The 25,320-nt window shown below is 43.0% G+C and overlaps 1 protein-coding gene across 8 annotated transcripts in view; it reads right to left on the minus strand.

Annotated features, from left to right (window-relative positions):
- Nucleotides 1–19,213: 19,213 nt before the first annotated feature.
- Nucleotides 19,214–25,320, minus strand: part of LOC129834353 (protein MTSS 2-like) — a 71,902-nt gene continuing 65,795 nt past the window's right edge. For all 8 annotated transcript variants that reach the window (XM_055899263.1, XM_055899261.1, XM_055899264.1 and 5 more), the window contains one exon: nt 19,214–25,165. In XM_055899263.1, coding sequence (XP_055755238.1) covers nt 24,378–25,165 — 788 coding nt within the window. In that variant the 3' untranslated portion in view covers nt 19,214–24,377. The remainder of the gene's footprint in view (nt 25,166–25,320) is intronic.

Below are 25,320 nucleotides of genomic sequence, written 5' to 3' on the forward strand. Positions count from 1 at the left end.
CAAAAAACTATATTACGAACTATGTGTTGTGATAATTGCGTTGTATGCTCTATGACCTGTTAGGTCTATATATCACGGTGGCAAGGCATATGAACTAAGGCGGAGACAATAAGAAGACAGTGGAAGAATAAATTCAACCACACATTTGTTTCATTACAAAACCGGAGAGCAACATCTGTCCGGTGAAGTCCACAAAACAGAGTGTAACCTACTGCATAGTCAATCAAAAGTATGGTTCCCAATTTATTTGATCTACTAAACAACTATTGATTTAGAAACCCGGAGATGCGTTTCAAATATACATTCTTAGAATGTTACTAAAGTTCTGGTGATTTTTATGGATGATTTTCTTATATAGTTCTGAAAACGGAATGTATGTTTTTAAATAAGATTCTTAGAATGTTCTCTGAACATTAATAAAGTTGTGTTTATGGAATGTTTTCTTAACATTCTCTGAATAATTTCAGAACATGAGCAAACCTGTCGGACACGTTATGCTGAAGTAATGAAATTCTAACAGAAGAATTGACACGCCCTGACCGTAGATTGCTTTGTATGTTTCTATTTTTAGTTTGGTCGGGGTGTGATGTGGGTGGGTATTCTATGTTGTAGGTCTAGGTTTTCTATTTCTATGTGTTTGGCCTGGTATGGTTCTCAGAGGCAGCTGTCTATCATTGTTTCTGATTGAGAGATACTTAGGTAGCCTGTTTTCCCACTTTTGTTTGTGGGTGGTTATTTTATGGTTTGTTTGTTGCACCGGTCAGAACTGTTCGTTGGTCGTTTTGTTCGTGTATTCATCTTGATTAAAAGTTATGGATACATACCACGCTGCACTTTGGTCCTCCTCCCGACGACAAACGTTACAAGAATGTTGTTTCTTAAATGTTCTCTGAACTATGAGAACATTCCCAATGTCAAACCAGTGGGAGAGCTTTCCTAGAACATTGCCAAAATTAAAATTAAACGTAACCATGTTTGAACTTTTACGAAACTTTGTTAAAGTAATGAAATACCAAGAAAAAAAAGTTTATTTTGTCAAGTTCCTTAAATGGGCTGAGAATGTTCCAAAACCAAGCAATTATCCTGCACCATTTCCAGAAAGTTGTGGGAAGGTTTTATGCAAAACAAGCATGGGACAACCACGCTCTCAACAAGCTCTAATAAGCATAAGATTCTCAGAACATTGTATTACTGCAGCTGGGTACTGTAGTATTTACTACAGTTTTTGGTGAGGCAGATAATACAGTAGTATTTACTGTAGTATTCTACAACATATAGTATGTACTACACGTGATCGAAGGACACTACACTGAGATATAGTATTCTATAGTAAGTACTGTACTACTCTATAGTAAACTGTACTACTTGTTCATGTGGGGCACTAGTCCTATACTGTATGATGTGGTTCATTCTGGTCTTATTGAATAAACATACATTTTTACTTTATAACATGAATCACACAGCTTCCTTAGATGAAAGCCATTGTATCTCTGCCATTTAAACTGTAACCTACGTCTCTGGTCAAAGACACATCTACCTTGTTTTGGTGAAGATTACTTGCCTTACAAGAGGATGAGCAACCAATCACACAAATAAATGAAACTGAGGAGAATTACTAGCTCATCAGAACGACAATCCCTTGATCATTCACTCAATAAAAAGTGAGCCCGCGGTGGGAGGGAATGGACTTTATAGGAGAGTGGTGTATCAGGCTAGAGGGTACTGCAGTATTGCTGTGATCTTGGCTATATGAAGGAAGGGTGAGGGGGTGTTGCTGCTATAGATTGGGGTCTCTGACTCAGTGGAGAGGGTAATGATTGCCTGATAATGCAGCATCGACTTCAAAAGCCTGTATCAGACGAAGTGTATCAATCTATGGATTCCAGGCATCACTATGCCATAAAAGTTCCACCCGTGAAGAGTAAGTAATCCAGGATTCAAAGTAATGGATGAATTACCCCAGTATTAAGCACAACATTGTGTCAACGGAAACAAGTCTGATATTGGTTTCCAAAGGCCACGCTTTCTACTTCATAGATATTATTCTCTTCTGTCAGATCCCTTCCCATTTGATTAACGCTCTCTTCTCAAATAGGTAACATCCCTTTGTATGATTAGCATTATCAAATGAGAGAACATGATTGTACAGACTCATTAATTGTGAATGTGACCCCATTAGAAGTAGAGGCAGCGGCCAACAAAGGCTGAAAAGATGAACTTTGGGTCTGAGATGGGGCTGGACTCTTGAACAGAATGATTAATAAAGAGTTGAAAAGTGGGACTCCAGATGTTTATCTTGTTCCAATGTCTTCTGGCTCCATCTTCCAAGGGCTGGAATCTATTCAATTATATTCATAAATATAATATCTCACAGTTGACAAATATAGAATGGATTTGTATTATTTAAATGCAACCTGGGAGAAATGTGTTGAATAAAATTACAGCGAGAATATGCAAATTGGCTAAGAAGATTAAAAAGATCAGCGGAGGCTGCTGTAAAGTGGCATAGAGGGCTTTACACCAAAGGGAGTAGGCGGAGAGGAAACGAGAGGGATGAGGTGGGTGGAGCAAAATAAGGCAAGAGCAGGGAGGGAACAAGGAGGAGAAAAAAGGATGAAGGGGAGGAAAGAAAATAGGAGCAGGATTGTTTCAGGCAGGGGAAAGAAAGAGTAGAAGAATGATAAGACTGTAAAGGGGTATGATGCTGATTTCATCTCTGGCGCCATTGTCCACACTTCAACTAAACTTAATGAGATCTTAGAAGTTGAACTTTCCCCCAATTAATTGTAATTAATCACAAGCTTTCACTCCTCAAGAAACAATGATATTCTATAAATATTCTATAAATAAAACATAGCAAACTGTCCGTGAAAACATGCCTAATTCTCTAATAAGCTTCTCAATATCATTTCAACACATTTTGTGGCCATTTGAGGCTAATAAATATACATTTTTCATGGCAACTGTTAGTAAAGTTCCCTATCTTGTCTGAGCATGGCTTCTCATTACCGTGGTAACAATTATCCTAGCAGTCTGCTCCCTATCAGAGTGACAGATCGGATGGGATGATATCTGTTCAAAGCTTTCCCCAAAACAGAAAAATAACAGACGATGGGGCAAAGGGTGAAAATTAGAAAAAAATATTTATGAAAAAGACCAGCTATGATATTTAAAACGAGTGCTATCACAACTATCACAGATATGGGATATTTTACTGAGATTTCCATAAAATGGTTGATTATAGAGTTGTTTGGGTGCCCTTAAACTTTGTCTAAGTTAAGCATTCAGAGACTTGAGCTGCAGTTTAAATGCTAGAGACATATCCTCCATTAACTTTAAGTTAAGGAAATTGTACTTCGAAGGCGTTTCGGAAACGCTTAATGGTAAGGAGCCCTTAGTGTAATTACACTGTAACAAGCATTGTAGTTAATTCTAATAATATTGTAATAACAGCATGTAACTGGTGGTAATTGCAATCTGTAATTACAGATGTGTAACAACAACCATGTTTGTTACAAATGGGCAAGTTTCCACTAAATTCACCAATTTAGTGTTTTGTTTCTTCTCAGCTGCATCCGAATCAGTAATAACTATCACAAGGTTGTAATAATGGCACCGGAGGTGATGGCTGCCGTTTTACGGTCCGCTAACCAATTGTGCTATGTGTGTATTTTTTTGTGCTATTTGTAACTTATTTTGTACATAATGTTTCTACTTCCATCTCCTATGACCAAAAAGAGCTTGTAGATATCAGAACAGTGATTACTCACCCCGTACTGGAAGATTCTTTCTTTAATGTGTCGGACGCAAATTATTTACTCCATTCACCCGACAAGGCCCTCATCCCCGTCATTTGCAGGAGAAAGAGATTGAGATATCCGGGACGTAGGTCTGGGTGCCTTGTAAGTATTCGATTGCGAGTGGGTAATCTGTCTTTACCATCGGGTCCTATTAGCCAACATACAATCATTAGATAATAAAATAGACGAACTACGAGCACATATTTCCTACCAACGGGACATTAAAAGCTGTAATATCTTATGTGTCACCGAGTCGTGGCTGAGCGACGACATGAATAACATACAAATGGCGGGTTTTACGCTTTTTTGGCAGGACAGAACAGCAGCCTCTGGTAAGACAAGGGGTGGGGGTTTATGTATATTTGTAAACAACAGCTGGTGCATGAAATCTAAAGAAGCCTCAAGGTTTTGCTTGCCTGAGGTAGAATATCTCATGATAAGCTGTAGACCACACACCAAAAAAATAAAAGGGAACACAATGTAACTCCAAGTCAATCACACTTCTGTGAAATCAAACTGTCCACTTAGGAAGCAACACTGATTGACAATAAATTTCACATGCTGTTGTGCAAATGGAATAGACAAAAGGTGGAAATTATAGGCAATTAGCAAGACACTCCCCAATAAAGGACTGGTTCTGCAGGTGGTGAACATAGACCACTTCTCAGTTCCTATGCTTCCTGGCTGATGTTTTGGTCACTTTTGAATGCTGGCGGTGCTTTCACTCTAGTGGTAGCATGAGACGGAGTCTACAACCCACACAAGTGGCTCAGGTAGTGCAGCTCATCCAGGATGGCACATCAATGCGAGCTGCGGCAAGAAGGTTTGCTGTGTCTGTCAGCGTAGTGTCCAGAGCATGGAGGCGCTACCAGGAGACAGGCCAGTACATCAGGAGACGTGGAGGAGGCCGTAGGAGGGCAACAACCCAGCAGCAGGACCGCTACCTCCGCCTTTGTGCAAAGAGGAGCACTGCCAGAGCCCTGCAAAATGACCTCCAGCAGGCCACAAATGTGCATGTGTCTGCTCAAACGGTCAGAAACAGACTCCATGAGGGTGGTATGAGGGCCCGACGTCCACAGGTGGAGGTTGTGCTTACAGCCCAACACCGTGCAGGACGTTTGGCATTTGCCAGAGAACACCAAGATTGGCAAATTCGCCACTGTGCTCTTCAGATGAAAGCAGGTTCACACTGAGCACGTGTGACAGACGTGACAGTCTGGAGACGCCGTGGAGAACGTTCTGCTGCCTGCAACATCCTCCAGCATGACCGGTTTGGCGGTTGGTTAGTCATGGTGTGGGGTGGCATTTCTTTGGTGGGCCGCACAGCCCTCAATGGGCTCGCCAGAGGTAGCCTGACTGCCATTAGGTACCGAGATGAGATCCTAAGACCCCTTGTGAGACCATATGCTGGTGCGGTTGGCCCTGGGTTCCTTCTAATGCAAGACCTCATGTGGCTGGAGTGTGTCAGCAGTTCCTGCAAGAGGAAGGCCTTGATGATATGGACTGGCCCGCCCGTTCCCCAGACATGAATCCAATTGAGCACATCTGGGACATCATGTCTAGCTCCATCCACCAACGCCACGTTGCACCACAGACTGTCCAGGAGTTGGCGGATGCTTTAGTCCAGGTCTGGTCGGAGATCCCTCAGGAGACCATCCGCCATCTCATCAGGAGCATGCCCAGGCGTTGTAGGGAGGTCATACAGGCACATGGAGGCCACACACACTACTGAGCCTCATTTTGACTTGTTTTAAGGACATTACATCAAAGTTGGATCAGCCTGTAGTGTGGTTTTCCAGTTTAATTTTGAGTGCGACTCCAAATCCAGACCTCCATGGGTTGATAAATTTGATTTCCATTGATAATTTGTGTGATTTAGTTGTCAGCACATTCAACTATGTAAAGAAAAACGTATTTAATAAGAATAGTTAATTCAGATCTAGGATGTGTTATTTTAGTGTTCCCTTTATTTTTTTGAGCAGTGTATATTCTTCATAGCTGTCTATTTACCACTACAAACCGATACTGCCGCTAAGCCCGTACTCAATGAGCTGTATACGGCCATAAGCAAACAGGAAAAAGTTCATCCAAATATTCATTGACTACAGCTCAGTGTTCAACACCATAGTGCCTTTAAAGCTCATCACTAAGCTAAGGACCCTGGGACTAAACACCTCCCTCTGCAACTGGATCCTGGACTTCCTGACGGGCCGCACCCAGATGGTATTGGTAGGTAACAACACATCCGCTACGCTAATCCTCAACACGGGGGCCCTTCAGGAGTGCGTGCTCAGTCCCCTCTTGTACTCCCTGTTCACTCATGACTGCTTGGCCAGGCACGACTCAAACACCATCATTAAGTTTGCTGATGACACAAGTGGTAGGCCTGATCACTGACAATGAGACAGCCTATAGGGAGGAGTTAAAAGACCAGGACAACAACCTCTCACTCAACTTGATCAAGACAAAGGAGATGATTGTGGACTACAAGAAAAATAGATGTGGCAACAACAAAAAATGTGCATGTGGCAAATAAAATTTGATCTTATCTGTTGTGGACAGATGCGCTGGGTGTCCCAAGATTACGTAGGCTCTAATTACCTAACCGTGAACGCACACTTCAACATTTCCATGTCAATGTTGTTGCTAGCACTTTCCCCCCAAAAAATATACCATTTGATTGAGATAAGATGTAGGACAACCTCACTAACTGGGGTTATCCTCAAGTGGGAGGTTCACCCTAGAGTTACATGTAAACTCTGCATAAGTATAATGTAATTACTAGGTGTTACACAGGATTTAGCTAGGTGAAATTATGTCTCGAGGGGTACATACGTGTAATTAAAGTGTGCTCATGTAGTACATTGCCCATCCTGACAACCTGGCCCTAATTGTAAAGCTTCTAGAAGCACCATCCAAGTCAGACCATAAACACGCTTGTAAACCAGAGTACATGTAATATCTGCATATGTAACAGTATAGCTTCCGTCCCTCTCCTCGCCCCTACCTGGGCTCGAACCAGGGACCCTCTGCACACACCCACGAAGCATCGTTTCCCATTGCGCCATAAAAGCCGTGGTCCTTGCAGAGCAAGGGGAACAACTACTTCAAGTCTCGGAGCGAGTGACGTCACCGATTGAAAACGCTATTAGCGCGCACCACTGCTAACTAGCCAGCTATTTCACATCGGTTACACATACGCACATTGTAATTACTAGGTGTTACACAGGATTTAGCTAGTTGAAATTAAGAGTATCTTGAGGGGTAGTTACTTGTAATTGTGTACCTACAAAGTATGTTACCCATCCTGACATTCTAATAGTCAGCTTCAGAAAACATCATCCAAGTGAGAAAATAAACACACTAATACACCAATGAGTACTTATATGTAATATCTGCATAAGTACAAGGTAGTCGCTAGTTTTAACAAAGGATTTAGCTATTTAAAGTGTAACTATAAAGTAACCTATGATTAATTTCTATATAAGTACTTGCTACTCATTAACAAGTGAAAATACCTTCAAACTAAAGAGGGGCTTCTCCAGTCCCGATATTTCTAAACGTTTGATTTTATCGGCACAAAATCTGCACTGCTCTTGTAGTGTGAGATATGCAATGATCAGTTTTGAGAACGGTGATCAGCAATAGCCATTGAAAGCTCGCCAGAGAAGAAGCCAGTGAGATGACGTTGTTTCCCATCACCCAGAAAGTGTAGACTCAAGCAGGAGCCATGACTCCTACTAGTATTAGTTATTTTTTTATATTTTTTTTTTACAAACTTTGCTATGCACATGCGCTGTATGAGCCTTAAAACCTGTACATTTCCACTGTCTGTTTCGCTCATGTAAGAAGCCAGTGTTTATCCTCTCGTTTCTGAATAACTTGGTCACGCGGCCAAAGACAAAAGAGCCTCAGAATGACCACAGTTTTTGGTCCATCCTGTTCTTTTTGTATCATTCAATGGCACAGCTGTGGGAAGATATGAAGAGTACAGAGGCTAGCTTGAGCAGCAGCAACAATTCTATCAGCAGAAAAGAATAACAAAACCGGTGTTATCGCTGGTTTGTGCGCTGTTCCCACCATGATCTCACACACCTACTAAACTGCCATGCAGACAGAGGTTGTATTTTCCTATAAAGGCTAAGATCCATATTGTTTGTTGGGCTCTTAACTGTTGTTGAGTGGATTGTTAACCAGCTCCAAATTTGAAAACCCAATAATAAAAAGTTGTTGTTTAAGAATCTGCAGTCTCTCTTCCTTTTGATTTGAATTTCCACAACAGAATGTATGTGTACTTGCTTTTAACCAAAGCATCAAATCTTTGCAGCTCCGAAATGTACAAGCTTTGAATGTTACTGAATGTTTTCCAATCCAAATTGTTGGCTAGATATTTTAACTCTATAGCAAGCGTGAACGTCTGTCTGAAAACATTTACGAGGCTGCTTTGAACCACAGCTCGTTCTTGCTACTTTAACGATCTAAAGACATCATCACATCATTGTTTTCACGAGACAGCGTGGTATCAACAATCCTCATGACCAAGTGAAGAGTCTTGTGGTGTGTGACCCCGTCTGTGCCAGATCGTTTAGTGTGCTCACCACTGCGTTGGGAAGACAGGAAAAAGCTACAGGAAAGATGGTCGTCTAAGGCTCAGCAAGGTTAGGATTTTGAAAGTCGTGTAGTGTACACCCGGCCTTAGTCAACTTGATTGCCACATTTAAAATACCTTATATTTTACAAAATTACAAGGATTGTTATTTTTAGAATAATAGGATTAATTGGACTCACAAATATATAGGCCTGCTCAATAACAGAAAATAATGTTTCTAGTGGTGGTGGGTAGTCATCTACAGTTGAAGATGCAACTTTACATACACCTTAACCAAATCCCAATCCTGACATTTAATCCTAGTAAAAGAAAAACTGAATAATAGTAGAGAGAATGATTAATTTCAGCTTTTATTTCTTTCATCACATTCCCGGTGGGTCAGAAGTTTACATACACTCAATTAGTATTTGGTAGCATTGCCTTTAAATTGTTTAACGTTTCGGGTAGCCTTCCACAATAAGTTGTAAGAATTTTGGCCCATTTCTCCTGACAGAGCTGGTGTAACCGAGTCAGGTTCGTAGGCCTCCTTGCTCGCACATGCTTTTTCAGTTCTGCCCACAAATTTTCCATAGGATTGAGGTCAGGGCTTTGTGATGGCCACTCCAATACCTTGACTTTGTTGTCCTTAAGCCATTATCCACAACTTTGAAAGTATGCTTGGGTACATTGTACCATTTGGATGACCAAGCTTTAACTTCCTGACTAATGTCTTACGATGTTGTTTCAATATATCCACAATTTTCCTGCCTCATGATGCCATCTATTTTGTGAAGTGCACCAGTCCTTCATGCAGCAAAGCACCCCCACAACATGATGCTGCCACCCCCGTGCTTCACGGTTGGGATGGTGTTCTTCAGCTTGCAAGCCTACCCATTCTCCCCCAAACATAACGATGGTCATTATGGCCAAACAGTTCTATTCTCGTTTCATCAGACCAAATGAAATTGCGCCAAAAAGTACAATCCCATGTGTAGTTGCAAACTGTAGTCTGGCTTTTATATGGTGGTTTTGGAGCAGTGGCTTCTTCCTTGCTGAGCGGCCTTTCAGGTTATTTCGATATAGGACTCGTTTTACTGTGGATATAGATACTTTTGTACCCGTTTCCTCCAGCATCTTCACGAGGTCCTTTGCTGTTCTTCTGGGATTGATTTGCCCTTTTCACACCTAAGTACACCTAAGTGCATCTCCTTCCTGAGCGGTATGGCAGCTGCGTGGTCCCATGGTGTTTATACTTGCGTACTATTGTTTGTACAATAGTGGTACCTTCAAGCGTTTGGAAATTGCTCCCACGGATGAACCAGACTTGTGGAGGTCTACAATATTTTTTCTGAGGTCTTGGCTGATTTTCTTTTGATTTTCCCATGATGTCAAGCAAAGAGGCACTGAGTTTGAAGGTAGGCCTTGAAATACATCCACAGGTACACCTCCAATTGACTCAAATGATGTCAAGTAGCCTATCAGAAGCTTATACCCTCTTCAAAGGGGGAGACACCCTGGACCCAAACTGTTACAGACCTATATCCATCCTGCCCTGCCTAGCTAAGGTCTTCGAAAGCCAAGTCAACAAACAGATCACTGACCATCTCGAATCCCACCGTACCTTCTCCGCTGTGCAATCCGGTTTCCGAGCCGGTCACGGGTGCACCTCAGCCACGCTCAAGGTACTAAACGATATCATAACCGCCATCGATAAAAGACATTACTGTGCAGCCGTCTTCATCGACCTGGCCAAGGCTTTCGACTCTGTCAATCACCATATTCTTATCGGCAGACTCAATAGCCTCGGTTTTTCTAATGACTGCCTTGCCTGGTTCACCAACTACTTTGCAGACAGAGTTCAGTGTGTCAAATCGGAGGGCCTGTTGTCCGGTCCTCTGGCAGTCTCTATGGGGGTACCACAGGGTTCAATTCTCGGGCCGACTCTTTTCTCTGTATACATCAATGATGTTGCTCTTGCTGCGGGCGATTCCCTGATCCACCTCTACGCAGACGACACCATTCTGTATACTTCCGGCCCTTCCCTGGACACTGTGCTATCTAACCTCCAAACGAGCTTCAATGCCATACAACACTCCTTCCGTGGCCTCCAACTGCTCTTATACGCTAGTAAAACCAAATGCATGCTTTTCAACCGTTCGCTGCCTGCACCCGCACGCCCGACTAGCATCACCACCCTGGACGGTTCCGACCTAGAATATGTGGACATCTATAAGTACCTAGGTGTCTGGCTAGACTGCAAACTCTCCTTCCAGACTCATGTCATACATCTCCAATCCAAAATCAAATCTAGAGTCGGCTTTCTATTCCGGAACAAAGCCTCCTTCACTCACGCCGCCAAACTTACCCTAGTAAGACTGACTATCCTACCGATCCTCGACTTCGGCGATGTCATCTACAAAATAGCTTCCAATACTCTACTCAGCAAACTGGATGCAGTTTATTACAGTGCCATCCGTTTTGTTACTAAAGCACCTTATACGACCCACCACTGCGACCTGTATGCCCTAGTCGGCTGGCCCTCGCTACATGTTCGTCGTCAGACCCACTGGCTCCAGGTCATCTACAAGGCTATGCTAGGCAAAGTGCCGCATTATCTCAGTTCACTGGTCACGATGGCTACACCCACCCGTAGCACGCGCTCCAGCAGGTGTATCTCACTGATCATCCCTAAAGCCAAAACCTCATTTGGACGCCTTTCCTTCCAGTTCTCTGCTGCCTGCGACTGGAATGAATTGCAAAAATCTCTGAAGTTGGAGACTTTTATCTCCCTCAACAACTTTAAAAATCTGCTATCCGAGCAGCTAACCGATCGCTGCAGCTGTACATAGTCCATCTGTAAACTACCCACCCAATTTACCTACCTCACCCCCATACTGCTTTTATTTATTTACTTTTCTGCTCTTTTGCACACCAGTATCTCTTCTTGCACATGATCATCTGATGATTTATCACTCCAGTGTTAATCTGCTAAATTGTAATTATTCGATTTATTGCCTACCTCATGCCTTTTGCACACATTGTATATAGATTCTCTTTTTTCTACCATGTTATTGACTTGTTTATTGTTTACTCCATGTGTAACTCTGTGTTGTTGTCTGTTCACCCTGCTATACTTTATCTTGGCCAGGTCGCAGTTGCAAATGAGAACTTGTTCTCAACTAGCCTACCTGGTTAAATAAAGGTGAAATAAAAAATAAATAAAATAAATAAAGCCATAACATAATTTTCTGGAATTTTCCAAGCTGTTTTAAGGCACAGTCAACTTAGTGTATGTAAACTTCTGACCCACTGGAATTGTTATACAGTGAATTATAAGTGAAATAATCTGGCTGTAAACAATTGCTGGAAAAATGACTTGTGTCATACACAAAGTAGATGTCCTAAACGACTTGCCAAAACTCTAGTTGGTTAAAAAGAAATTTGTGGAGTGGTTGAAAAACAAGGTTTAATGACTCCAACCTAAGTGTATGTAAACTTCGACTTCAATCTTCGACTTCAATTGATAGTTCCCTTTTTAACATTACAAGTTACAATGGAAATCGAAAACTGTCTCTGCCTTCATCGGTTTCTTAGCATTTTCCCATCCTGGAGTCTGAAACCTTGTGGGAATCTGTGGTAGGGAAGAATGTAGCTATGACAATTACCCTATACTAGTTACCATCAGGGTTTTTGTTAGTCAGCAATTGCCGGCTTTTGGCCGATGAAAAAAAAAAATGAAAAGCTGTCACGTTCCTGACCTGTTTTCTTTTGTCTTGTATTTATTTAGTTGGTCAGCACGAGAGTTGGGTGGGTTTGTCTATGTGTGATTTGTCTCTGATTGGGAGCCATATTTAAGGCAGCCATAGGCAGTAGGCTATTGTGGGGAAATGTCTATGTGTAGTGTTTAGTGTCAGCCCTATTTTGTTTGCTATAGCTTCACGGTCGCCTGTTTGTTGTTTTTGTTTGTTTGTTTCGTCTTCATAATAAAAGAAGATGTCTTTCTATCACGCTGCGCCTTGGTCCTCTTCAAAGTTACGACGATCGTGACAAAAGCCCGGAAAATAAAACTGTTGCCAGCCAAAATGCCTGGGAGAAAAAACAAAATTTAAAGAAATTATGCGTTTTAAATCATTGATAGAAATACATTTGACTGTCATGCTTATTGGGTTATATGTTAATTTGTATAATTTAATGGGATTAAATTGGCCTATGTGTATTTTCGTTAGTCATCATGCATCTTATTTCTCCAACTGGTCACACACGCACAGCATACAGAGCCTATTTTGAGCGGGATTACTCCTGCAGCTCCTCAGCTGGTTGCTGCTGGAGTAAAATGTGCGTTTATAAGCCAATTCCTTGCTCAACAATTTTAAATGTCTTCCCAATTCTAAATGTCTTTCAATGGTCGTTTTAGTGTTATTATTGCATTTACAAAACCATGAAATACTTCGTCATTTTATCTCAAGTCTGTAATTGGAGTGGCCAACTTTCACACTTGAGACTGAAAAACACAATTGCAGTGTACACAACTTAAACATAAATCCAATTAGCCACGTTACCTACTTGAAAAATAAACCGTGTCCAAATAAACACTTCTTAATTACACTCACAGAAAACAAGTCTCGGATAAGATTAGAGGCTAATTAATTCCGTTTTTCATTGTTCTCCCAGAAAACCAGAACTAAAAGAATGATAGGTCCTATCCTTCTGCCAGACAAGAGGTCAGCCTCTGTAGTCCTTTCTCCAGTTGGATAGATATCAGTGGAAAAAGTAATGTCACTCCAGCAAAACCCTACATTCCTCAAGAGGGCAATGAGAGCCCATTGGCCTCAGTCTCCCAGCATTCACTGGTGCATTGTGAAAACTTTGCTCACTCAATAAGAAGTCTCCCACTGCTCGTCAGCTTTAGAGAGGCTGAGGCCTCAGATCCGCTCATCTCATAAATCGGACTGGAACAGCGGCTGTGGCTAAACTCAACCACTAACCCCAAGGCTAGGGTCTAAAGCACCACTCACAGACAGAGATCACTGCCGGTTGATCAGCTGCTCCCTTTCAGCATTGGCTCGGTGCTACTGACAGTGGGCTCTCCACGAGGGAGATGGCATCACATAGCATACTCTATGTGAAATCAATGTTTCAAGAAATATTAAAAGCTTATGTGTAGTTACTGCCAATATTCCTCCATTACTGTCTTCAATACCAATGCTGAACCAACCAAACAAAGAAAATCACAGGAATGGAATATAAACAGGGAGAAAGTGGAAAAAGAAGAGTTAGAGGAATTTGATCTCATTAGGTGTATAATGTAATTAAAAGGCGCTTGGGTGTCACATCACTGGGATTTCTCTTCCTCATTGAGAGCTGAGAGGTGAGCTGCATAGTGACCAGGGACACAGTGTGGTGTGGACAGGGAGGGAGTATTGATATGCAAATGATGCTCCTCATTAGCTGCAATTAATTAGAGGCAAGCTGCTGTGGGCCGCTGTGCTAGCAGTCAGACCAGCCAAGCTGTTTATCTGGAAACAAGAGATGCACATGAAACCGTGTATACTGGAACTGATGAAGGGAGGGGAAAGAGGAAAAAAGACACTGGAAACGAGACGGAATGCAAGGAAGCGAGACGGCAAAGAAAGAGAGTGAGATAGAGACAGACAGAGAGCGAGAGCGACAGATGTGGATAAGGATGGAAGGAATTGTGTAGCAAGGCGAGAAAGGGAGGATAAGGTTGAACATGAGTGTATTGCCTGTGGACAAAAGGGAGAGGTGAGAAGAGAGATGTTTTGACTGCTCAGTCCTGAGGTGGTGGCAAGTCACACCTGAGAGATCTGACCAGCTGACAATGACTTCCTTCCAAGGCAATACTCTCGATAAGACGGTGTGACAAGAGGTCAGAGTCACACACGCACAGAGAGCAACTTGAAAAAGAGATGTCCACCAAACACAGAGCAAAAGGATATTATTGTGGTCCACAAACTAACAAAGTGACAAGCCAGTCAAATCCTGATAGAGGGGCTGGGTTATGGTGTGAACTATATCCGGCGAGGAGGGCAGACGTTAAGGTATATTCCTCTTATAGATTTCCAAAAGAATCAAAACCATTTCTTTTCATTCCGAGCCTCACGGCAGCCAGCAGAGCAGAGAGAGGAAGGTGATGATGGGATGTCAGCGTACTCATCTCTCTGTCTTCAGACTGGCAGCCGTAGCTTAGCACTGGGGGCTTCCTCCGCTGTCTGACTGAACACAACCTTTCTCTTCCTCTCTACTTCCATCCGTATCTAAACCGCTCTACCTTTCATTTACTAGCCTTCATTCCGTCCCTATATAATTCATTCACTCTCCCTGTGATGCACAACCTATATGCACACCATTTCTTCTTCCTATCCCCCCGCCCCCCCCCCCCCCCCCCCCGTCTTATCTTTTAGACTTTCATTAAGATAAGGCGTATTGCTAGTTTCACAGTGAGCCAATATATTCCATTGTTTTGTATTAATATTTTAAGGACTTGCAGGGCAAACAGCCACCAATCTCTGCTAGCATGACAACTGTGTTGTGACAAACAGAAAAGTGCCTGACATTTTTCTGTCATTTCCAATTTCCACACTCAAGGTTCCCTTTCATCTCTCAACCTTGCTTTCTCTATATTTTCTTCAATAATGTATACATTTGAACATGAATTTATCCTGAACCATTATAATAAGTCCCAATGCACCATGTCATTCTGTGGCCTTGTGGCTGGGCCAGTTGTTATTCATTTTGTCAGGATGATAAAAGTGTCTCTGTGTGTGTGTGTGTGTGTCTTAAATAGGCTGAAATAAAGTGTTTTAATGGACAATGTGAGAGACATACCATACAGATAAAACTGCCTTCTACATCAGAGAGACAGGCACTGAAAGAACTGACAACAACTTAAATAGCAGTTGGCTCTCAAAGCTGTCTAAGAGAAACTGGGAGTTTAATTATGCCTCTTATCATTCCTTAGCCAGAGCCGCCTGTAGGGCAGGGTGTTATGAAGAGATGCGGTATTGTTATGAAGAGATGCTAGATCTGGTTTAGGATCTTTTTAATGTCTGTCTGGAGCTCAGAGACATATATGTAGCAACTGTGTGGAGAGGTGAGGTATGCCTATGCCTAAAAGACATCTGAACTATTATCTCAAGAAACTGATGTTACTGCTCTGCACTTATGAGACATTGATCCAAAGTAGGAACACTATCAGTTGAAGTTTAAAAAAAAAAAAAAAAAAAAAAAAAAAAAAGTATTTCTCAATGTAGATAACCTCCCAGGTGGCAATGTAGCATATGAATTAAGTTAATCAGAACACCAGGGGCCTCATTTATAAAAACAGACTTGTGAGCGATTTTGATTTTAAGTATGACTTACGCAGAAAACCACGTATAAGTAGTTATTTATTAAACCTTACTTTGACGTGGAAATTATCTTCTCTATGCAAAGTCTAGACATAAATAATTTCTGCTGGCTATGTAGGGGTATTGCAGTTTGGGACGCATCTGTGTCCAAGCCTGGTGTGAACTATGCATTAGCTTTATGAACAATTTGTTAGGAATTAATTGGCAGACGAAAAGTGTTATTGAATTAAACGGAATGCGATGTTCTATAAATAGTGTGTCAAATTAGAAAAAAAATATCCATGGCTGTTCTTGTGTTATTGGAAGAAATGGAAAACCGTGCTTTGTGAAGGGAGAGTTTTCAGAGATCACACCTACGTTTTTTGCACGTGATGACCCAGGGCTTATAAATCGCTATCGTCTCCAAAGAAATGTTCTGTTAGATTTGTGCGCAGATTTAGCACCTAATCTGGAAAGGAAGACACGATGTAATCAGGTATATCATTCAGCCGCATCCTGCCACAAGTGATCGAGCCGATTCTACAAGTGTTGTCCACGAGATACATTAGTTTCCCATTTACAGCTGACGAACAGGCACGTCAAAGCCGAGTTTGTCCACTCATTTAATTTCCCAGGGGTCATAGGTGAAGTTGACTGCGCGCATATTGCCTTACGCGCACCGTCTGTAGGTGAACATGTACAGTACACTACCGTTCAAAAGTTTGGGATCACTTAAATGTCCTGGTTTTTTAAAGAATCATTTTTTTGTCCATTAAAATATCAAAATGATTAGAAATATAGTGTAGACATTGTTAATGTTGTAAATGACTGCTGTAGCTGGAAACGTCTGATTTATAATGGAATACCTACATAGGCATACAGAGGCCCATTATTAGCAACCATCACTCCTGTGTTCCAATGGCACGTTGTGTTAGCTAATCCAAGTTTATCATTTTAAAAGGCTTGGGAGCCTCATGCACTTTATCCCTGGGTGGAGGGGCCACCCTCAACCTGCGCACGAGCTGCAAAGCAGCTCCCCCCGTTTCTATGTGAATTAAAATAAATCAGTGTATGTATTGTATATAAGTTACTGACAACCAAAGTTAAACATTCTCTTAATTACTTACCGTGATCCAGTGATGCTGTAATGAACACGATGGGAGACAGCTGGTTTCAAGAGCAGGGCGCAGCGGGTGTTTATGTAAAGGACCACAGGAGGCGGCAGGTAGCTGGGTCCAGGGGCAGGCAGAAGGCCATACAAAGGGGGTTCAAAAAAGGCAACAGTATAGGCAGGGAAAAGCCTAGTAACATCGTCTGGGAGATTAGGCAACAGGTTAATAGGAAATCCGAAAGTACAGGCAGGGAATAGGCAAAAGGTGTCGTTGGTGAAGCAGGCAAAAACTATCATACTCGGGAAGCTTTAGCTTACGAAAAACAGAGCTCCGAATAGAAGTGTGTCACAAAACAAAACCTCACAATGATGGTGTGCAAAGAACTGAACTAAATAGTGTGCGATAATAACATACAGGTGTGTGAACAGGTGATCGGGATCTGGGAAGTGAGCTGCGTTCTGGGGATCTACATGTTTGAGAGTTGGAAGCAGACATTACAGACGCAGTCGTGGTGGTTTCGCGTGCCGACTTCACCGTTTTTGATGTTACTGCTAAACGATATAAAAGTTGGGATTAAACCATATGAAAAATAAAGCAGAAAAGCTCAAATAGAAGAAACAACTTTTTTTAAACATTTACTGTCTCCGTCGGGACATGGGCCAGTGTATGCGCTTTAACCAATGATTGACCCGATGCGCTGGTCCATTTGGGAGAGTTCCGGCGTGCCAGGCACCCCTCCTGTTGCCTTAATGCTGAGGTTATGTATGGCTATTATTTTTTTCCTCTTGCAGTTTAAGGTCAGACCATTTCTCTTTCACATCAGCCACAGTTCTGTCTTGCTGCCCCACCTCGTTCACTGCAGCGGCGACACACTCCCAAGATACCCGTGTGGCTTCGTCAACCCACTATTAAGTCCGCCGAATAATACGGGTTGCCAGTCTTCAATCTCATCTACCACCGCCGTGATCTCGTCTCCAAAAAGTTAGCTTTCTCTTTTGGTCCATGGCTATTCCTGACTAAACCCTCATTTGTGCTAGCATTCTATAAGGGGAAATCGCTGAGTGTAAGGCACGTTCAGGTGCCATCAATAGTAAATTAATTTGAGATTTATAGATCACAGGTGCGTAAATTACAAATGGCTTCTTAGAAACTGCGTAAGCAAGGTCGTTTATGCTCAGTATCTTTTAAGAATCGAATGTAAGCACACTGTCAAATGGTCTTACGACAAAGTTCAAGTATAAATGTAAGATTTTTTAAATGAATGAGACCACAGAAGATTAAAAAAATAAGTAAACAAAGTGTCTCGCTTGAATAGGTTTGGTTATGAAAGACATCAACTTGCAACGTGTGGGCTGTATTACTGATATGCATGACACAATGCAGCATTGATTTCACAACTCTGAATTGTTCTAAGTTCCTCAAGTTGTGAACTTGAAGTAGTAGGCTAGACGTAAGTTTGAAGTCTGGTAAAAAGCCTGTTATCGCGAACTTTGAATGTAGTTGTAAAATATATTTATTTTTTGACAAAGCATCCCACCATATACCCCACAATTACTACCCCTCTCATGGTCTTCAACTACAACAACGAAATACCTCATTCAATATCTCCTCCACCAGCTTGCTATTAGTGGAGCTCAACTTGTACCTTTAAAACATTTAATTAGTTTCAACAAAATGGGAAGCAAAGAACAGCGGAAATGAAACCCCCTGCCTTACCCATACAGTCTCACTCAGGCAGAGGCCCCCAAGTCCCCATGAGTTTCAAAGTCAGGCGTTCTCAGCTTAATTGTGCTCCACTTATTTTTAATTAAAGTTTCCTTTGTGTGGTTTAAATGGTGGCTAGGGAGATGACATTAAGTAAAGGGGATTCGTCCTTGTTCTGTCAGTGGTTTAATGAAGACAGACTGGTTTTTCCATGTACTGACGTCACGAACTCGTTGTGTGGAGTCCAGGATGAGCTTCTGCATGATCTCCTAGCAGTAACACCGGGGTGACATATAGACCAAATAAACCAGACAGACCAACACTTCAGTATTCTGTCCCTCTGGTCATTCTGTTATTTCAAGCTACACTGAGCATCGTGTTGGCACACTGCTGAACTTAATTGAAGTTTTGGGTGAGATACACGCATCAATTGGCGCTACCGACAGACATCCCCCTCCTGGAATCAGAATCTGTCTTGCTGAGTTCTAAAGCATCCCCAGTGTTAGTCCTAGCAGATCTCTGGCGCCCCCTGTCGACCAAACACGGAACAAAGGCTTGGCTCTACCTATCGACTCTCGACCTCTAGTTTAACAGTGAGAGCTGTTTATTCCGCTAAAACACATTTTTAAATGACAAATGAAGGACTCGTCTCTCAAACTCGTGCACAGTTTAAGTACATATTTTATTAATACTGGAATCATCACAGTGCGTTTTGTTACATTAGCAGTGACTAAAGTTAACAAAATTAAAAGGATTAATATTACAAAAAGAAAAACTTGTCATCAGCAAAAGAGGCAAAACAGCCTTGGAGAAAAGGGCACAATAAATTAAAGAGGAGAGAAATTAGAAGACAGAAAGCATGTAGCGTTACGTGACTCCATTGGAGGGGGTTTTGTACAAAAACATATGCACACATCATATCTCTTCACAATACCGTAATGAAAATAATGACTTCATAAAAACTGTGGCAAGGGTCAAGTTCATAGATGCATTGGTTTAGCTTTAATATTGGATTGGGCTTTGGGAAGAGGAAGAGAGAGGAAACCACTGAGAATCCACAAGTGAAAAGACATTCAGTTCTGTTACCATGGCACCTGGAAACGCAAGTCACCTCCTCCCTGCCTGACTACATCTCAGGAGCTGACAGCGTTGAGTTAACGGATGGTGACATCGTTGTGGGGTGACTTTGTTGGTCTTTTTAAATAGACGGGGACAGGCTGTGTGTGGGTGGGAGAGTGGGCGTGTAGCCACCTTGTGTCGAGGCAGAGTCTATGTTTCTCCATCAGTGTCAGAGATCCTCAACATACGTCAGGGTAGACTTCATGAGCACGAAGACACACGAACGCAACACCTGTGGACAATGTAAACAAACTACTCCTAGACCACGTACAGTATAACCTCCATACATGACCTACACCCCACAGCTACCCAGCTTGATTCAATCCCTGCCCTCACATATGCTTGAACATATGAATTATAAGCTAGTTAAAGGAAGAGGGGCTTGGGCTGTTTGGCTACCTTACAACGGCATAAAGTCATTTGCAACGTCACAGTACGGCTGTGTGTACTGGTCGGACACTAACACCAGCCTAGACTATAAAGGCATACAGTGTTACGGTCTGTGTTGGCCAGAATGACTATAGTCCAGAGGATTTCCTGACAGTCATCCACTTTCTAATGTTCTTACAGTAATAAGGCTGATTAACCAAGCTCTTATCCAGGATTAAGAGGGGGAGGACAGGTTGATCTGTGTTAGGCAATGCATTATAGAGACCCAATGAGACCTATAGACTCCTGTTACATATCCAGTATCCCACATTATGAATGAGTTCCATTGTTATTTCTATATAGCTTAGCGGGGGGGAGTATTAAATCACACACAGTGAAACTCACAAGGCAATGAAAACACATTTTCTCTATTATTGAAATTGTGAAAGTGATCTGCATAAGTATTCAAAAAGCTATTTAAATAAGTGTAACTTGCGACCGTGGCTGTATTGCAGAGACACGGAAGTGAAAAATACGTCTCTACACAGCACTGTGCAAACCTCACTCAACATGAAGAGAGAAGTGTATTAGGCTAAAACACTCCCATCAACCCATTTGCTCCATTCCCCTCGCGACAGCGCTAACACTATGGACACACCACCCATGGCAAGCGCAGCAGGATACACAGACAAACAACTCACCCCATTTGAGAGAGAGAAGTCACATGGGCACTTATTGCAAATTAACACTCACTTAGAGGGAAGTTAAGGTTTAACTTAAATGATTTCATTAGCTATAATCCAGCCAGCATGAGACATCATATCACGTTCTCATGGAAGTGTTGTTCTTCTCATGTGAAACCAGCATTTTATTGTGATGACACAGTTATTCCCTGTCCTTGCATTAGCCCCAGCGGGAAAGTGTTTCACTCAAAGTCCTGTTGGGAGTTTGGGCTTGGCTCTGGCTTAAGAGCTGATGCTGAGGCTGAGACAAGCTATGGAGTGAGCTGCTAGTAGGAGTTGGGGTTGTGGTGGATGGGTGGATAAGAGGTTGAAAAGAAACAAGTTCATTTATTGAGAGTATAAGTGGGGGTAGCCTACTGGGCAAAATCTGGTTAAATCAACGTTGTTTCCATATCATTCCAACCCCCAAAAAACTATGCGATGACGTTGAATCAACTTGGAAAATTAATTGGATGTGCAAAAAGTAATCAACGCAAGGGCATTCCGTCTTTTTCGCACACCCAACTTTTAACATACTTTTTTTGTTGTTGATTTAATGTTGAATTATTGTTGGATAACAACTCAACCAAATGTAAATCGAAACTAGACGTTAAACTGACATCTATGCCCAGTGGGAGGATGGCGAGAAGCGAGTGATAGTGAGGAAAGAGGGAAAGAGAGTCTGGACCCAGAGACAGCCCAGCTGTGGGGGTGTGAGGGAGTGAGGTGACTGCTAGTCATCCACCATGGGGTCTTGGAGAGTGTCACCTCATCCCAGGCAGAGAGACAACCAAGACTGACATCCATGTAGTTCCCCTGTAGGGGTCCTCTCAGTCTAACACACACTAGCAAACAGCCCAGTCTCTCTCGCTCTGTCTGTCTCTGTGCCACATCCTGTCTTTCTCTAATGCTCTGACAGAAGTGACGCTTACAGAGTTGGGGTCTCGGGAACGGTAAGGAGCATCACACACAATCAGAATGAAGCAGAGTAATCCAAGCATGACAAGAAATTGGAACAGAATAATTGCCAGAGTTAAGTCTGCACAGTTAAAAAGACAGTAAACATGTTTACCTTTTTGTTAGACAAGAAGTTGTATTGTTAAATTGGCTAATAAACACACTCCCATATTGCTGTCACACAGTTGACATTTGCTTTTTTTTCTTCAGTAATGTGAAGTAATGTGAGTAAAACGTTTTTTTTTTTTTTTTTTTTTAGATTCTAGCAATTTGACCTGTACAATTAGTGTTCAACTTCTTAAACAGTATATGTATGTATATATGTATATATAAATATACATCGTTCTGACCTGTGCTTTGCAGACATTCTCTGGATGAGCATCCTCTGGTCGAGAATGCACTGTGCCAGGGCAGGTCACATCCACCCTGGGCCACTCCCTCCAGACTGCTGGTCTCTCCCCTTCCTCCGCCGCCCCACCCTGCCGCGTCACACCCACACACCCTCTTACAGAGCCCCTTGTGGAAGTACTACAGGCACTCCAGCAGATGAGCAATATTCTACAATACCAGGTGTTTCATCTTCTCAAAGCAGATCCTCGCTTTAAAACAGCCACAGGCATTTCTAAAACAGTGCTCTTATTTAGGCTAAATAAATAAAAAAAACATTTTTTAAAACAAAATAAGCATTGAGATACATTTTGTAATGGTCATTGTAGTCAAGGTGAGGACATCAACAGTCACTGCTAGGGAGCATTGGGCAGACATCCATGAAGTTCATCACTACCCTACAGCACAGCAGTCAGAATAATGCTCTCTGCCTGCTCAGATCCTATATCACTGTGATTCATTGTTCTCTGGAAATAGTTCTTTTTTTTTTTTCATTGACAAAAGTAAGACTACAGCATAACATTATTGCAAAAATATGGCAACATAATTTTATGAAAGGTTACGATATATATATTCATACAGTTTCTAGTCTTGACTTCCTCCTGTGCGTCTGACTCTCGACTCGGGCTTACAGTATGAACAGGCAGTGAAATGCTCATTCCATCTCTCTCCGCTGCAGCAACTCTCTTCCAGCTAACTCTGTAAACATAAATTCCCCCCTTCTTCTGGCAACCCCTTAAATTATCCTCACTTTTTCTCCCTGGCTATAGTCACTTTCATTCTAATGTCTTTAGCAAAGCCAGCTCCCGTGTAAGGCTGCACATGGTTCACATGAGCTATGGATCTCATGTTTGAGACTCACAACAGGTGATGACAAGTACAGCAGCTTACCATCCCCCTCTTTACATAAATGTTATGATCTAAATTATAAATCCGTTGTTTGGAATTCAACCTTTTCAGCACGGACCCATTGTACATAACCATGCCTCCAATGGCGTATCCTTCCGTTCCCATCTCCCACCTTTCTTTATCACTTCCTTTTTCGATCTTCCTATTCTCTCACCAATTGAACTGCTTCACTCACTGGTCTGTGGCACTCACTCAGCACACCGCATGACAGCCAACTCTCAGTCCCCCAGCACCCTCGTCTCATCACATAGCATGACCACACTGACTCCTAGTGGCCACACTAGAAATTAACCTTCAAAGTGCTTCAGTTTTCAATGATTTTTCTGTTTTTTTTAACACATCAGGCAAGGACTTGAGAAAAGCCAATGGCCAAAGTTAGACAGCCACTGTCATATGTACTTGAGCACGCCTGATGATTGCCTGCAAGTTAAAAAAAGAGAACCTAAACCTAAGATAACAGCTTCTGTTTCTCCTCCACTCCGCAAGCAGAAAATAAAACACATTTATTGCTCCATTTCTTATTAACATGTTCTCTCTGGATTTAGAAAATATATACGCCTGGCTTCATTTTGTAGTTTCTCATACAGTGGTAACAGGAAATCAAATGTCACAATAAAAACAGTCCACTGGGCACAGACGTCAACTCCACGTCAGTCCAACGTCATTTCATTCAAATGATGTGGAAACAACGTTAATTTAGCCGGTGTGTGCCCAGTGTGAGGGTAACAACAAACGACACAGAGGAGAGAAGCCTCACCCTCAAATACAACCAGCTGACCTGCAGCAGAACTCTGCCCACCTCTTACACGCACACACACCTACGCGGTTAGCCATGGTTTAAAGCTAACAGTGCATTGTCAGAGCCTTGTGGCCTGAGCTAAAGGGAGAGGGAGAGATGGAGCCCCCTACTGACCCCACTTTTCATCTGTCTCTCTGCCACCTGCTTCCCTCTGTTTTACTCTAGAATGGGGGGGTAAGAGGTTGGGTGAGGAGTGGGGGGTTGTGGGAGGAGGTGGAGAGGGTGGCTGGAAGTCCAGGTCCCTATAAAACAGTCTCTCTCTCGGCAGTCAGTCCAGACAGAGTCTCTATATACAGTCTGAGGATCCCGTGGTGATGGTGGTGCTAATTAAACAAACATGCGCCCAGACACGATAGAGTTATAGTGGCTAGAGCCTGTCATTATTATTCACGATTTACTTTTTCATTATCAGCATTATTATTGTTACTTATCATTTACTTCTAATTAAAACGTATTTTTGTTGTAATCTTCTGTTGTCATATTCATTTCTTTACTACAGAGACATGTAGTGGTTGGGGCACCTCGGTGGGTGCAGGCTGCGCTCCCTCCGCTCCGCTGTGGACCATCACAAAATCCTGGGCGCTGACCTGTCGTTGGAGACGGTCTTGCGGAGCCGCACACCCCTGCGGATGGACACCAGCACGTCGGTGCCTGACCCGGGGGCCTGGGGGTCGTGCTGGGGGTCCAGGCCAGGTGGGGGGTCATCAGGAAGGTTGGGGAAGGGGAACTGTCCCTCCCCAAGGGCATGGGCACTGGCCACCAGCTCTCCTATCTTCTCCACCAGGCTGTGGCGGTTAGCGGCTATCATCTGGTCCTCCTCAGAGCCGTGCTGGGCAGCCTGCTGGACATACACACTCATCTCCATCGCTCCCCCAGACCCCCACGCTGTGTTGGGCAGGCTCAGACGTTTGGGAGAGGCCTTCACATACTCCAACGTGTTGGGGGAGGAGTCATCCGCCACGTAGAACACGCACTCCTCACTGCCCACACGTACCGGAGGCCCGGGGTACCCCCCAGGAGCATCAGGCACCGTGGGTGTCTTCACTGGCACTATGGGGGGGCGGATGGGGATGGGGCCCGCGTTGGACAGGGTGCGCCTCACACCCGGCTTGGTGGATGGGGTTCGGCGGATGGTGGCAGTCCCAGGGGTCCCAATGCCCCCTCCCCCTCCAAGCACTCCGCCCTGGGCTCCACTGGGCAGACCAGCGGTGCTGGCCGGCCTCTTGGTCTGGATCATACGGCGGTAGTTCTGGGCGATGTTGCTGTGGCGGGGGATGGTGGAGGACTTGTCAAAGTCAGTTGACGCCTCACCTTCGGCATCTCCATTCACAGAGTAGCAGTCATAATCCGACCCTGGGGGAGAGAGAGAGAGATAGAGGGATGTGTATACTCTTAAGTTGTGAGGTATAGTACATGTATGTTACCTTGAGAGAGGACAGTGAGTGCATTCTCTGTTGGTTAATGTAAGTGAGGCTGACTTCTGTATGTATTGGTGTTTACTCTACGAG

Source organism: Salvelinus fontinalis, chromosome 35 (assembly GCF_029448725.1).
Source record: "Salvelinus fontinalis isolate EN_2023a chromosome 35, ASM2944872v1, whole genome shotgun sequence".
NCBI classification, from domain to species: domain Eukaryota; kingdom Metazoa; phylum Chordata; class Actinopteri; order Salmoniformes; family Salmonidae; genus Salvelinus; species Salvelinus fontinalis.